Source organism: Microtus ochrogaster, chromosome 8, assembly GCF_000317375.1.
Source record: "Microtus ochrogaster isolate Prairie Vole_2 chromosome 8, MicOch1.0, whole genome shotgun sequence".
Classification (NCBI taxonomy): Eukaryota; Metazoa; Chordata; class Mammalia; order Rodentia; family Cricetidae; genus Microtus; species Microtus ochrogaster.
This window is the reverse complement of record NC_022015.1, coordinates 18,573,511-18,586,131: the sequence shown is the minus strand read 5'-3', so window position 1 is coordinate 18,586,131 and position 12,621 is coordinate 18,573,511. Positions and strand designations below refer to the sequence as shown.

At 54.6% G+C, this 12,621-nt stretch overlaps 2 protein-coding genes across 4 annotated transcripts in view; one reads left to right on the top strand and one right to left on the bottom strand.

The window, feature by feature from the left end:
* Positions 1–5,608, top strand: part of Gsg1l (GSG1 like) — a 205,189-nt gene extending 199,581 nt beyond the window's left edge. For both annotated transcript variants that reach the window (XM_026781551.1, XM_013347743.2), the window contains one exon: positions 2,880–5,608. In XM_026781551.1, the coding sequence (XP_026637352.1) occupies positions 2,880–2,977 (98 nt within the window). In that variant the 3' untranslated portion in view covers positions 2,978–5,608. The remainder of the gene's footprint in view (positions 1–2,879) is intronic.
* A 3,862-nt stretch (positions 5,609–9,470) lies between these two features.
* The window catches only part of Kiaa0556 (KIAA0556 ortholog), a 169,332-nt gene continuing 166,181 nt past the window's right edge, over positions 9,471–12,621 (bottom strand). For both annotated transcript variants that reach the window (XM_026781483.1, XM_005351193.3), the window contains 4 exons: positions 11,403–11,504; positions 10,722–10,879; positions 10,548–10,636; positions 9,471–10,126 (listed from right to left, as the gene is read on the bottom strand). In XM_026781483.1, coding sequence (XP_026637284.1) covers positions 10,068–10,126; positions 10,548–10,636; positions 10,722–10,879; positions 11,403–11,504 — 408 coding nt within the window. In that variant the 3' untranslated portion in view covers positions 9,471–10,067. The remainder of the gene's footprint in view (positions 10,127–10,547; positions 10,637–10,721; positions 10,880–11,402; positions 11,505–12,621) is intronic.

The following is a 12,621-nucleotide window of genomic DNA, read 5'->3' as shown; positions in this document are numbered from 1 at the left end:
AGAGAGAGAGAGAGAGAGAGAGAGAGAGAGAGAGAGAGAGAGAGAGAGAGAGAACTGCTTCCCAAAAGCCCCAGGCTCTCCAGCCTCCTGCCCACATTCTACCAGTCACAGAGCGATTCTGGGCAAGTCAGTTCCCTTCTGAGTGCCCTAGTTTTCCCATGCACACATTCCTGGAAGCATTGACATCCTTGGTCTGGAAGGGCCTCCCACCCTGATGAGCCCATGCTGTACTAGCAGATGTAGCCTGATCCTGTGAGCAGGTCCTGGGGCAGGAAGATGGACCTTTGTGCCCTCAGGAAAGATCAAAACAGGTATTGGCACATAGGGATCGGGTGCTTGGGCTGGAACAGGTCAGATGTTACATGTGTCCGTGTTTTGATATCAGTTTAAAAGAAAGGGTCTGGGTGTGATGGCCTTTAATCCAACGTAATTTGAGGCAGGAGGATCATAAAGTTGAGGCTAGCTTCTCAACACAGTGATAATCTATCTCAGTGTTTCCCAGGAGAGAGAGTACAAGAAATACGGGATGAAGGTAGGGATAGTGTCCAGTGACACACCAGAGGGCATTTCCAGCAGAGGACAGGGTATGGGAAACCACAGGACAGGGTCCACAAAAACAGGCTGGGAAACAGTCAGGCAGCACAGGCAGCCTCCCTTGGGTGAAGTCGGGCTTTATGGCCTATAGTATCCCTGAGAATACTTTAAACACGCTAATTGTCATCATGTAAAGCCAGACAGTTTTATTTTAAAATCAGAAATTTCAGTGTCTCTGAACCTTCTGGAAGATCTGAACCCAGGTTTCCTGTGGTAATATTGTCTGAAGTGCAGCAGGCTGCTTCTGTCTCCACTTGTGGCATCATCTTGGGTCTAGAAGCAGTGCTGAGCTGGGATCCCCAAATCCCAGCACAAGGCCTTTGTGGCTGAAGATGCTCTTCAAGTGAAGGAACCAGGAGAGAAGGAGAAAAGGGGGTCAGGGAGGGTTTTGCAGGGCTGATGAGACCTAACGCCAATGGCTCAGGGCCCTGAACACCTTCTAGAAGGTGAGAGAATGAGGGGAGCCCCAGTCCATGATGGGGGTGGCCACATAGAGCGAGGGGTCAGAAAGCCTCATTTTATCCCTGGGAGCGAGATAAATGCTGCCTGCTCCTCCTTCAGAACCACAGAACCACTTTCTCTGTTCCCATTTGCCGTTCTGCCTCCTGTGAGGCAGAACTCATTTCTAAATACTCATTTAGAAAAACAGCCAGAGATTTCTATGCACCAAATATTTGCTTCTCATTAGAAGAGAGAGAGAGGGAAAAACAAACAAACAAACAAACAAAAAAGACCAAACACCTTTATGTTGGCAACAAGCTCATTCAAAGACTGAAACTGTTTTGGTAGCTGGGGCCAGAACAAATGTTCCTCCCCCAAGGCCAAATGATTCCAGAATGTTTGCAAAATGTTTTTCACTCCTTTAAAAATACAGCAAAATGTACAAAACAGTAACATTAAGGAATATTAAAAACAGAAGGGGAGAAAAGCCGAAAAGACAAAATGACAACCTCCTCATGCCTGTGCCAACTTCCGCATCCAGAGAACAGCACTGAATGGCCAGTGCCTTGGGACGGACGGGCAGTGAGCTCTGTCCTGAGAGGTTTGCAAGTGTCTGCTTAGAATCTCATCCTAATGGGTTCTCTACAAGAGCTGTCTGACCCTGGAGGATGCCTCCATATGCTGGAGCTCAGAGTGGAAACACAGGGACTCTTCATGGAGACGGTTGGAAGCACTGGCCTGTCTAGCTCCATATGGCTGCCTCACTGACCCAACTGTTGAGCTGGGTTGGACCTCTGTCCCCTCTTAGATAATATAGGGACAGCATTTTGGTCTGACAGGCAGGGGAGGATGTCAGGGCAGACTCCTCCAGGATTCCGCTGGATGGCAGGTGCCGGGACACTGTCCAGTGGTCCTCAATGAGTGACAAGGATGGCTTGGGTACATCAGAGGGACTTCAAAGAGACTTCTGAGGGAAGGTGGGGTAGAGCCAAGAGCTAACTGGGCACAGGAGGGAGTGTGTGGGATGGGGAAGGGCTGTCCTTCACCTTTCCAGGTCTCTAAATGCAGGGCAGTGGCAGGGGTTGGGTGGGGACAATGTGTTCAGGGTTAACTTGGGCTTACTGATACATACTCACTATTGGGGTGGGGCATGAAACCTAGGGGGTATGGAGTCACCCACTCCTAGTGCCTTCTGGCTCACACTCCTTCTGAGGTGCCTCCGGGCCCATGAGGAGCCTGGCTATGATGGTTGGATGGGAAGGTGGAGAGACAGTAGTGTAAGGAACTGGGATGGATGGGTGGATGGGTGGTAAATGGGGTAGGGAGGACTCCGTGAACCTGCTGGGAGGAGGGTTGAAGGGACAGTTGTAGGGAGTGACTAGATGGTAGGGATGGGAGGTCAGTCTGATATGCACTGTTGAGCCTATGAACACACACACACACACACGGGCAGGGCAGACAGGGTGGCAGACTATTGGTGGGTGTGCCGGTGGGTGCAAGGGTTAGCGCCCCAGTGTCTAGATCACAGCAGATGTGGGTGTAGAGAGAGGGCTGGGAGGTGTGCAGTGGAGTGAAAGGAAATGATGGGCTGCAGGGGGCTGGAGGGTGAGAGGGGCATGCGTGGGTTTGGGTGGGTGAGCGGGCTGTGTGCGAGGGGGCTGGTGGGATACACTGGCAGGCAGCAAGCACAGCTGGGGTTCCGTGTGCTGGGGAGTCCGTGGACGGTGGTGGACAGTGCAGCGTGGTGGGTTGACAGGAGCCGAAGGAAGCTAGGGCTGGGCCAGAGGCCAAGGTGGCAGAGGTGGAAGACAGCCACTGTGTAATGTCTGCCTTGTCTCTTGCAGGGCACCAGCCACACATGGGGGACTCCTGGCCACGGAGCTCAGCTCATGAGGCAGCAGAGCTAAACCGTCAGTGCTGGGTCCTGGGGCACTGGGTGTGATGTGACCCAAGCCAGCCCCTGCCTTTCTGCCATCGCTGGCACTACCCCTCCCACAGGACATGGAAGCCTGGTGTGTGTGCTGTGGACTCAGCTCTCCAGTCATGGAGACACCAGGCCTATACTGCCACCGCTGCCTGGGTCTTGGGGCCCCACAGACGGCTCAGGCAGGCCAGAGGGACTGTACGGGCTGCACAGAGACTTGGAGGCAGCAGCCACCTCCACACTTAGAGTCCCACCCAGCTGGGAAGCCAGGAAGGACATGGGCATTGACCATTGAACGCCGGACACCCATGATCAGACACAAAGCCAAGCAGATGCCCAGAGAGGCAGGGCCCTGTGGGGACAGCGAGCAGGCCTTATTAATGGAGAGGCAGCGACAGCCTCTGCAGGGGTCACAGCAGGCACACAGCAGGGGCTCAATAAATACTTGTTGAACCTGTCTCTTGCTGTGTGTGGGCTGGCTCCCTCATCATCACCCTGCCCTGGAGGTGTGAGCCCTGGGCCCTGAAGTCAGGGCCAAACATCCATCGATGGCCTGCAGAGGTCAGGCTAGAGACAGGTGGGCAGAGCACCAGAGTCCTGAGCATGGCAGGAGGAGCAGGCCAGGAGCTGGAGAGAGCACATGTGTTCGGGAACCTCAGCAATGTGACACCACCCTGACTCTGGGGATCTTTTACCCTGTGTCTATGGCCACTTTACATAAAAGTTCTGGCTCATCTTCCTGGTGAAAAACAATTCCTGTCTTGACCGTGAGAGTTTGGGGTCCAGAGAGCGAAGTTTCTTGCTTGAGATTAGAGCTGACATGTGGGAGAGTGAATTTAAATCAGACTCACTCCCAGCTAAGTCTCCCAAGAGGACCCATCCTGCCCTGAAGGATTTCTAGAGATTGGCGGAGCGAGGCAGAATGTGGTCTTCTCCAGCCATTACCCACCCAGCCACCACCCATCCATTTAGCCAACATTCACCCACCGTCATCTTTGCACCCACTCATCCATACATGAGCCATCATTTGCCCAGCACCCGTCCCTGTACCACAACCCATTTAGCCAACATCCATCCATACATTTATGATCCATCCATCTATTCATTCATCCATTTAGCAGCATGCATCCATCATCACCTATCCAACCATCCATCCTATCCACCCATCCAGCATCCATCTACCTGTCCATCCATCCATTAACCATGAATAAGATCATCCATCTCTCTGTCCTCAATTATCCATTCACCCATGATCCACCTATCCATTATCCTTCATCGCCATTCCTCTTGTCAGTTATCCGCCCATGTACCAGCCGTCTTCATCACCCCGCTACCCATCCGTGCAACTGTCTGCATACAGGTGTCTTCTACGTGCCCCCTACTGTGTGCCACTGAAATGTCCGGAGAAGCAGACAAGTGATGAAATGGGAGATGACAGCTGTGCGTGTGTGTGTGTGCGTGTGTGTGTGTGCTGGGTGTGGTACCCGCCCTGGGGTCAGGCTGCCTAGCATCAGGTCCTGTCTCCTCAGCCCCAGGGGCCTTTCCCTACAGATGGGAGTCTTCACTCTATCTACCTCTTACAGCTGCTGGAGGGTGACACAGAGTCTGGATCATGGAGAGCACACTGCCATCATGTCAGTGAGGGGAAATGGGGCCATAGGGCTGAGGCGGGGCCTGTTGGAGACCACCTGAGTGATTGATAGGTGATGAAGGGAATGACACCCAAGCCATCTTGCTGGTGTCAGGTTGTGGAGGGCAGAGCAGGACAGGAGAGGCCTTTCAAATGGTCCAAATGACAAGCGTGGAGGAAGATGGGGCTGTGAGGGTGGCAGGAGGCTGGAGAGAGGACTAAGAGCTTCAGGAGGGAGGGGCCCATAGTTCATCCTGAGGACAGCTGGGGGCTCTGAGCAGAGTGGGGCTGGCCAAGGTGTGTAGTCTCGAAAGTCACCCCAGCTCTGGGCTAGAGCAGATGCCCAAGGCGGGACTCCCAGGTCCTTGCAGGGCACTGAGTGAGAGAAGGTGCTGTGGCTGAGCAGAGAGGTTGTGGAGGAGAGTCAGGTGTGGGAGGAGGGTCAGGGGCCAAGAGGAGGGACTGGTGTAGGAGGAGGACATGGGAATGCAGAGATGAGCGTCTGGGGGTAAAGGGGGGACCCCACACTTCTGTGTTCATGCGTGCTGTGCTCAGCCACTCTGAGGGCGCCTCTCTCCCACTCCGCACTCACATGGTTGGTGTGGGCAGCTGTGGGGGAGACGAAGTTGGCCTGGGCAGAGCCCTGCACAGCTATGAAGGCACCAGAGGGCCAGCATGGGGAGCTGCAACACTGGCCTTGTGCAAGTGCAAGCCACTCTGAGGGATCCTGAGCGAGGTCACTGGTCGAGAATCTGGCCTACCACCAGGAACCTTGTAGGTCTTGATGGTGTCATCCAGGGACCCTGTGATTCACTCATGGGCCCCAGGAGGCCCAGGAGATGATTTTAGTTGCAAATCTGTCATCTGTTTTAATAGCTGTGTCTATGTAAATGTGTATTAGAAAACTGTGTGGGCGTGTCCACACTCCAGAGTCAAGCGTTGCGACTTAGAATGAACCATAATAGGCATTTCAGTAACAAGAGCTGGCTTAAAGAAAAATGCTAAATAAATAATCATGCAAGTGGTCTGTGATTATGGTATGTGGGTGATCGGAATGGGGGCCATCGTCAGGAGGGAAGGGAAAGAGAAGGACCGTGGGGCCAGGAGGCTTCGGGTCCTTCAGGGAAGCGGCTGGAACCCAACTGTCCCCCAGTACAGCAGGAAGGCTGCTGGCTAGACAAAAGGAAGCAGTTCCAGGTTAGTGATGTCATGGGTCTCCCAGTCACCTTCTGAAGGGTTTTCTTCCTCCTGGGAGTTAACACCACTGTGTGTCCTTCCTGGAGCCACAACCAGGAGGTACCATCTGGTCTGAAACCCGGGAGGGGCCCCAAACCATCCAGAGTCCAGGAAGGGAGGCAGAGGGCTGGTCTGAACGGGCTTAGCATCGTTGTTCCCCACTCTGAGCTGTTATCCTTCCCAAGTCTGGACCACATCTGGGCACTGAGCTTCAGAAGCTGACCTTGGCCAGGCTGACAGTTTACAGAGACCACGCTAGGAAGTGCACAGCATCCATACCTACGTCTGGGTACACGACACAACCCCATCCTCAGATTAAGGCTGCAGGCTCCCTGATGCCCTCATCTCAAACCCATGGCAGTTTTCCCTGGCCAAAGCTGATGGGCAGGTCCCAGTCTCCACTTCTTCCCTGGTTTGTGGTCTTGACGAGTGGGCACCCTGCCACTCTACCCCCACCGCAGCACCCGGACCCGGTCATATACTCCTAGGTAATGGAAATGTCAGCTTGATTCATGGGCCTTTGCTGCCAGGCCTGAGGACGAGGCTGGCAGGAGCCGCTGCTGCAAGGGAGGAAGTGAGGGCTGCACCAAGCATCCTGATGTGCACTTGGACAGGCCTGGGTGTGAATCCTGCCCCGTTGCACACTTGCAGTTGGCCCTCTCTGAAAGGAGTCACCAGAGGACGTGCACACGTGGAACACAGCTGCACACGGTGCTGCCACGGGGTAACACAGTGGAGAAACATACCATCCCAGGAGGTTACCCACATAACCCCATACAAGAAAGCCACGGAGTCAGGAGGGCTGGATGCAGACCCATAGGGAGCACAGCTTCTGTCCCCTGGCCAGTCCTTCCTGGACGACTCTCCACCCCGCTCCCGCACTATCACCTTCGCTTTCCTGGAGGACTGGGGTCTGCTGATGGCTGTGGATCTAGCCAAGCTGTGTGACCAGGAAGAGGGAGGAAGTAGACCAAGCTGCAACAGGGCAGCCTGGGGTGTCTCTCTTCCTCTCCCTCTGCCAGGGAGGAAGCAAGCTGGGTGAAGAGTCTCAGACTGGTAGAAAGGGGACTGTCCTACCACAAAGACAGGAATAGTGGAGTGGAGGGTGGTTCTCTGTCCAGTCAGTGGCTACGAGATGCTTTTGGAGCAATCAACTGAGGCAGAGCACATCCTGGAACGCAGGGGCAGGCTTATTGTTCCGGGAAAGAGTCCCTGCCAGTGATATCCAGCCCGAGGTCTGTGCATCCCGCTCTTAAGTCTGTACATGAAATGCTGGTCACTAGGAGACTTGGCTGAGTGTCTCCTGAGAGGGATGCACTGAGAGACCCAAGCTCTGGGTGCTGGGACAGCTCCTGGAAGAAGGTGCCACTGCTGTGCAGGGGAGCCTGGGTCAGGGCCTAAGCTCCATTGAGGTAACACAGCCAGGGTGGCTCATGAGAAGGTGCTTTGGATTGGGGAAGAGAGGATGGTGAAACCTGTACTTGAACCCAGGTCTTCCGGCCACAGAACCATGGCCCAGCATGCAATGTGCTGGGAGAAGGGCACCTACAGCAAATTAGGACCAGTGTCCACCCCCCACAGGCCCAGCTCCCTGACAGAGAGCCAGCCTCAAATATGTTGGCTACCATTGGTGTTGTTGCTGTTCCTTATGAAACAAGGCTGCCAAGAGCTGCCCGTATGCCAGGGCTGTGAGCTGAGAGACAGCCCTGGGCACTAGTGGGCATGCAGCCCTCTCCAAACTCCCCAGCCTGTAGCAGGTCCTCAGGGTTGGGGCTTCCTTGTGAACACTGCTGCCACACACCTGCTCCTTCATGTGCTCCCCAACTTCATCTCCTGGCTGCGAAGACGAAAGCCAGCAGAACAAAGGGGCCATGGGGACATCTGAAGAGCCATACCCTAGGCCATTTCTCCATCTAGCCTCACTTGCCTGGTCTGGTTCTGGGCAGCCACAGTGTGAACACCCTCACTGGCTCCATCACCAGATGAGGCCACTCTGTACGTCCCCCCCAGAGGCAGGATCTGGGCCAAGCAGGGTCTAAGGGACTGGGTGGATCTAGGGGACAGCCTGGCCAGTGTCTGCCCCACAGGACAGAGGCCATGCTTCTTACCCACAACAGTGTGTGGATGATTTTGAGTGTGTGTGTGTGAGCATGTGGAGGTGCAGAGCCCATGCTCTGCGCGTGCGTGTGTGTGTGTGTGTGTGTGTGTGTGTGTGTGTGTAGGTGCAGAGCCCACTCCCTGTGTGTGTGTGAGCGTGTGGAGATGCAGAACCCATGCTCTGTGTGTGTGTGTGTGTGAGAGCGTGTGGAGGTGCAGAGCCCACTGTGTGTGTGTGTGTGTGTGTGTGTGTGAGTGTGTGGAGGTACAAAGCCCACTCTCTGCAGGGCCCGTGCTCCTCACCAGTACCACAGCTGGGTGGTGACTTTCTAGAGAACTGAGGTCACCTGGGTGTAGATGTTCGCCTCCCCCTTCCTGCCCAAGAGCAACTGAGTCCTGATGCTAAGGACCAGCCATACTCTTCTGGAGGAAGTGGGTAAGAACAGCAGGTGGAGGATGACCCTAGGAATCTGAAGTCGCCCCAGATGAGGCCCTGTAGTCAAAGACTCCTAGGGGGCTGTCACCCTGCTGTTCAGCAAGCAGTCACCAGAGGATCTGTGCATTCATCAACAGCTTTCAAAGTCGCGTGCCCTGGGAAGGTTACGCAGCTTCTCTGTGCCCCAGCTCCTTTATATGTAACATGGATTAAATGATTAGTGCCAGGTGTGTAATACATGCACAGTTTCCTGGTGTGGTAGGTGGACAAGGCAGAGAAAATGTGTCCAGGGCCATGTCCCCACCTGCAGGCGTGGAAGCAGAGCTCAGATAGGCACATGCACGAGTTTTCAGCAAGCCTTAGATCAACCGTGGCGTACAGCTGGAGGCAGCAAAGGCCCCCTCAGGCTGACCCCATCCAGTGTACCACACTCTATTCTTAATAACATTTTTTATTGATTTTGTTAAGAAAAAATAGACATTTATTTGAGAGTTAATGCTTGTACCAGTGCCTTCCCTCCGAGACTGCATTTACACACTGTTTATACACTTATAAACACCCACCAAAGATCTGCAGGGAGTACACCAAGGTCACAGTCTTGGATGGTCAAAAAAAAAAAAAAAGAAAAAAAAGAAAAACCTGTGTCCACCCTGAGGACTAGAAGTTGGATTCCTGTTAAAGCCGTGGTCTTAGCTTCCTTCTAGGAGCTGGTCTGATGGGCCTCCTGGGAGGTGTGTGGCTCATCTGGGAATGAGTGGAGGAGCTGGGGGGCCCTGGAGGCTACAGAGATGATGGATTCTCATCAGAGAGGCAATCCTATCTGCACATCAGCTGGCTTCGAATTAAAACATCTGTACAGCTGCTGGGTGTTGCCGCTTGGAAGCTTTTGTGCTTCTTGGTAGCATCAGAACGTACTGAGCTCTGTACCACGGCACCGGCCCCACTGGGCCGCAAGCCAGGAAAACAACAGATTAATATTTGGAACCAGAAATTACCCACTGCTGGGAGACTGATTGGGTCCCTGATCTGAGCTTGTTCTATAGATGTACATGCAGGCATGGGGCTCTGGGCTGCAGGGAGAAGGGGCAAGCCTGAGCCCAGGTCCTCCCAACTCTGACGTGTGTGTGTGTGTGTGTGTGTGTGTGTGTGTGTGTGTGTGTGATGGGAGGAGAGGCAGGGGCTGAGGGCAGATTTCAGCAAATACTACAGCTCACTTCCTCTCCTTAGCAGGACCGAGGTCACCTAGGCCTGTCCCCTGCAGGCCTCCAGAGGTACTGGATAGGTGAGGAGCTGTGGCACAGCCGGCCTTTCAGCGTCTCTGTTGCCCTTAGTGAGCAGGGCTGTGCAGCGAGGGGCACTGGCCCCATGGTCATGTACTGAGTTCTGGCCTGGATCAGGAGCCGCCTAGGACTGGGGTGCCACAGGCCCTGCTCTTATGGACCTCACAGGAGAGGCACAAAGAGGAACCAAACCAGGTACCCCTGGCTCCCAGCAGCAGCCCAGTGTGGCCGGGGGCAGCTATTCTGTTCTTGACCCTTTCATCTGACCCCCAGAGTTCCTGAGGCTGTGATTAAAGTCTCCTGTCTCTTCACACTCTTTCAGCCCTTGGGGATCCAGCTGGCCACCCCTGAAGTGTGAGGAACATGGGCGCTGTCCAGGACTGGTGATAGAACCTAGCCAGCCTGGAACGGCTCTCCCTCCTGTCCCAGTCAGCACCGCCAACGCCTGGAGATCTCCTTCTCACGTATGCAGGTTTTGGGGCGTAAGGCTGTGGAAACAGGACACAGGAGTGAGTTACACAGTCCCTGAGAGCAGACATAGACCTGGCTAGCCTGTGTTCTGGGCATCCTTCATGGCCTATCCCATGCATGAAGTAGGCTCTACCATGGAACCCATAAGGCCTTTGTCTATGCTACTAGACATCCTTTAGGACCCAAATCAGATGCCACCTGTCCCAGGAAGTCCTCTTCTTGGTGCCTTTTCCTGGTTTCCCACAGTGTGCCTTGCCCTTCCTTCCTGGTCACAGGGAAGGCATGCAGCCAGAAGCTGCTTGTTACTCTGGGACAGGTTCCCAGACAGAAAGAGGTGTTGAGCAGGCAGGACAAGGCCAGTAGACTCTGATGCCTGCTTCCTCTCCACCCAGACCGAACCTCTGACAGGGATGTGTAGGGCAGAGACATGCCACCTGCCTGGGTCAGCAGTGCCTGGCTTCCTCCTCGAGGTGGTAACGACCTGGTTTTCATTCGTCATCTGTATGTCCTGGTCTTCCTCTGCCTTACTGCAGGAGAGGCAGACAGAGGCCCATCAGCCTCCCAGGCCAGGTCCCTGCCACCCATCCTCATTAGAGCTGGTCAGGGGTGTACCTGATAGTGTGTTTTTCCTGGTGAGACGAGTCAGTGTCCTCGGCAAAGAGGATAGTATGGTGGGGCACGGTAGGCTCACATGTGGGCAGGATGCCCCCAACCAGGTGACTCACCATGGCAAGAATGCCATTGTACACCAGCAAGTCATCCACCAGCAGCTAAGAGACAGAATAGGAATGAGGCCCCGCCCCTCCTAATTCACCCCACCCCTCTGCTGTCCCAAGCCCAAGCTTCACTGAAGACCCATGTTGATGGTAGGCCCGTCCCCACACCAGCATGAAGGACACATGCTGTCAGCGTGGACTGCAGGCTTGGAAGCTGAGGCTCCAGGAATTTCACAATACTGGGTGACCAACTCTAGAGATAGAGGCAGACTCAATCTCTGGCCTCCATGGCTTCTGCTCTTTCCCCCTGGCCACCCAGGTGCCACTTAAGGCTGTGTGATTCTAGAGAGAGCCCTGAGAGCAACACCAAGTCCAGGGCCAAGTTCAGAGCTTGCTTTGGATTATTCCAAAGCTGTTCTGAATTCACAGTGGGGTGGCTGATTTTCCTGCTCCGGGGGACCAGGCATTTCCAAGGTTGCAACTGGAGACAGAGACCCAACTGCAGCAAATGGTAATTGCCCACAGCCCAATTCCCAGAGAGCACAGTCATCTCCCACACCAGCTAGTGAGGACTCACGCCAAACTCCTTCACCCCTCGCTGAGGTGTTTTCGTGTAATTCCACAGTTTGATCATTGACACAGTGGTGGGCAGATCGAAGATGACATACACCCGGTTCACCTGTCAGAGAGCAAAGCTAATTAAAGCAGCTGTGTTTGGAAACAGCTGTAGGCTGGGCCCAGGGCACCAGGGCAGGAAGCTGGGCCCCAGATGCCAGTGGCAGCACACCCCTTGTGGGAAGCTTCAAGTTCTGAGGTCTCTTCTCCTCAGACCCCATTTTGAGTCCAGTCACGTGTGGTTGCGTTTGGAACAAACTGCTGAGCTGGCTCTGGGAGGGCCTGCTGCCTCCTGCTGCTGTGGCCCTCATTTAAATCCTGGCGAAGAACTGAGAGCAGCCTGGCCTTCTGTTCCTCGGGTCAAAGCCCAGGGACAGTCTCCACCTGCTGAGGCCGGGAGCATCTCCCCACCAAGCAATGCGCATGGTCCTGACCCATTTATCCTTTCCAAGAGTTACAGAGGAAAAGCCAGAGTCCTCTGGCCCCGGCACCATGGTTTCTTCTAGCCCATGTTTGCCGGGGAGTACCAAACCGCTAGCACTCAGCCTCAAGTCAGCACGAACTGAACAGTGCAGCAGGCTCAACATCAGAAAAACCTCCCTCCTCACTTGGAGGGCCAGTAAGTTAAAGAACTGGCTGTGAGGTGAGTCTAGCTTGCGGAGAGCAAAGACCTGGAGACTGTGATGGCTGGGTGGGGGCTCCTTCTGCTCACTCTTAGATTCCCACTAGGAGAATGACAGTGGCCAGAGAAGGGCAGTGAACAGCTTTTGGTTGGGCTCTAAGGGCCACAAGGGCTGTGTGTACCCCTTTACAGCAGGGGGCCAGGCTGAGGGGTTGGCCCTGTGGGAGTTGTTCCCTCCTCTAAGAGGAAAATGTCATTTGATACTGAGTTACAGGAGAGGGGCAGGGACCCTGCATCCCACCATGTTCTGCTGATAGGCTCTGCTCCTGAGGTGGAGGGTGCTGGTGGCCAGTACCCTCTCCTGGGCCTTCCTCCCTCTCTGCGATGATGGATCAGACCCACTGCAGGGTTTGAGAGCTAGGAAAGAGTCCGTGGTAAGAATGGCTGACTTGGCTGACGGGGGCCAGAGCGAGGGCAAGATGGCCACACTGAGGCCTGGGCCATGTGATATACGGAACAGAAGCAGGCAGAGCGAGGGCAAGATGGCCACACTGAGGCC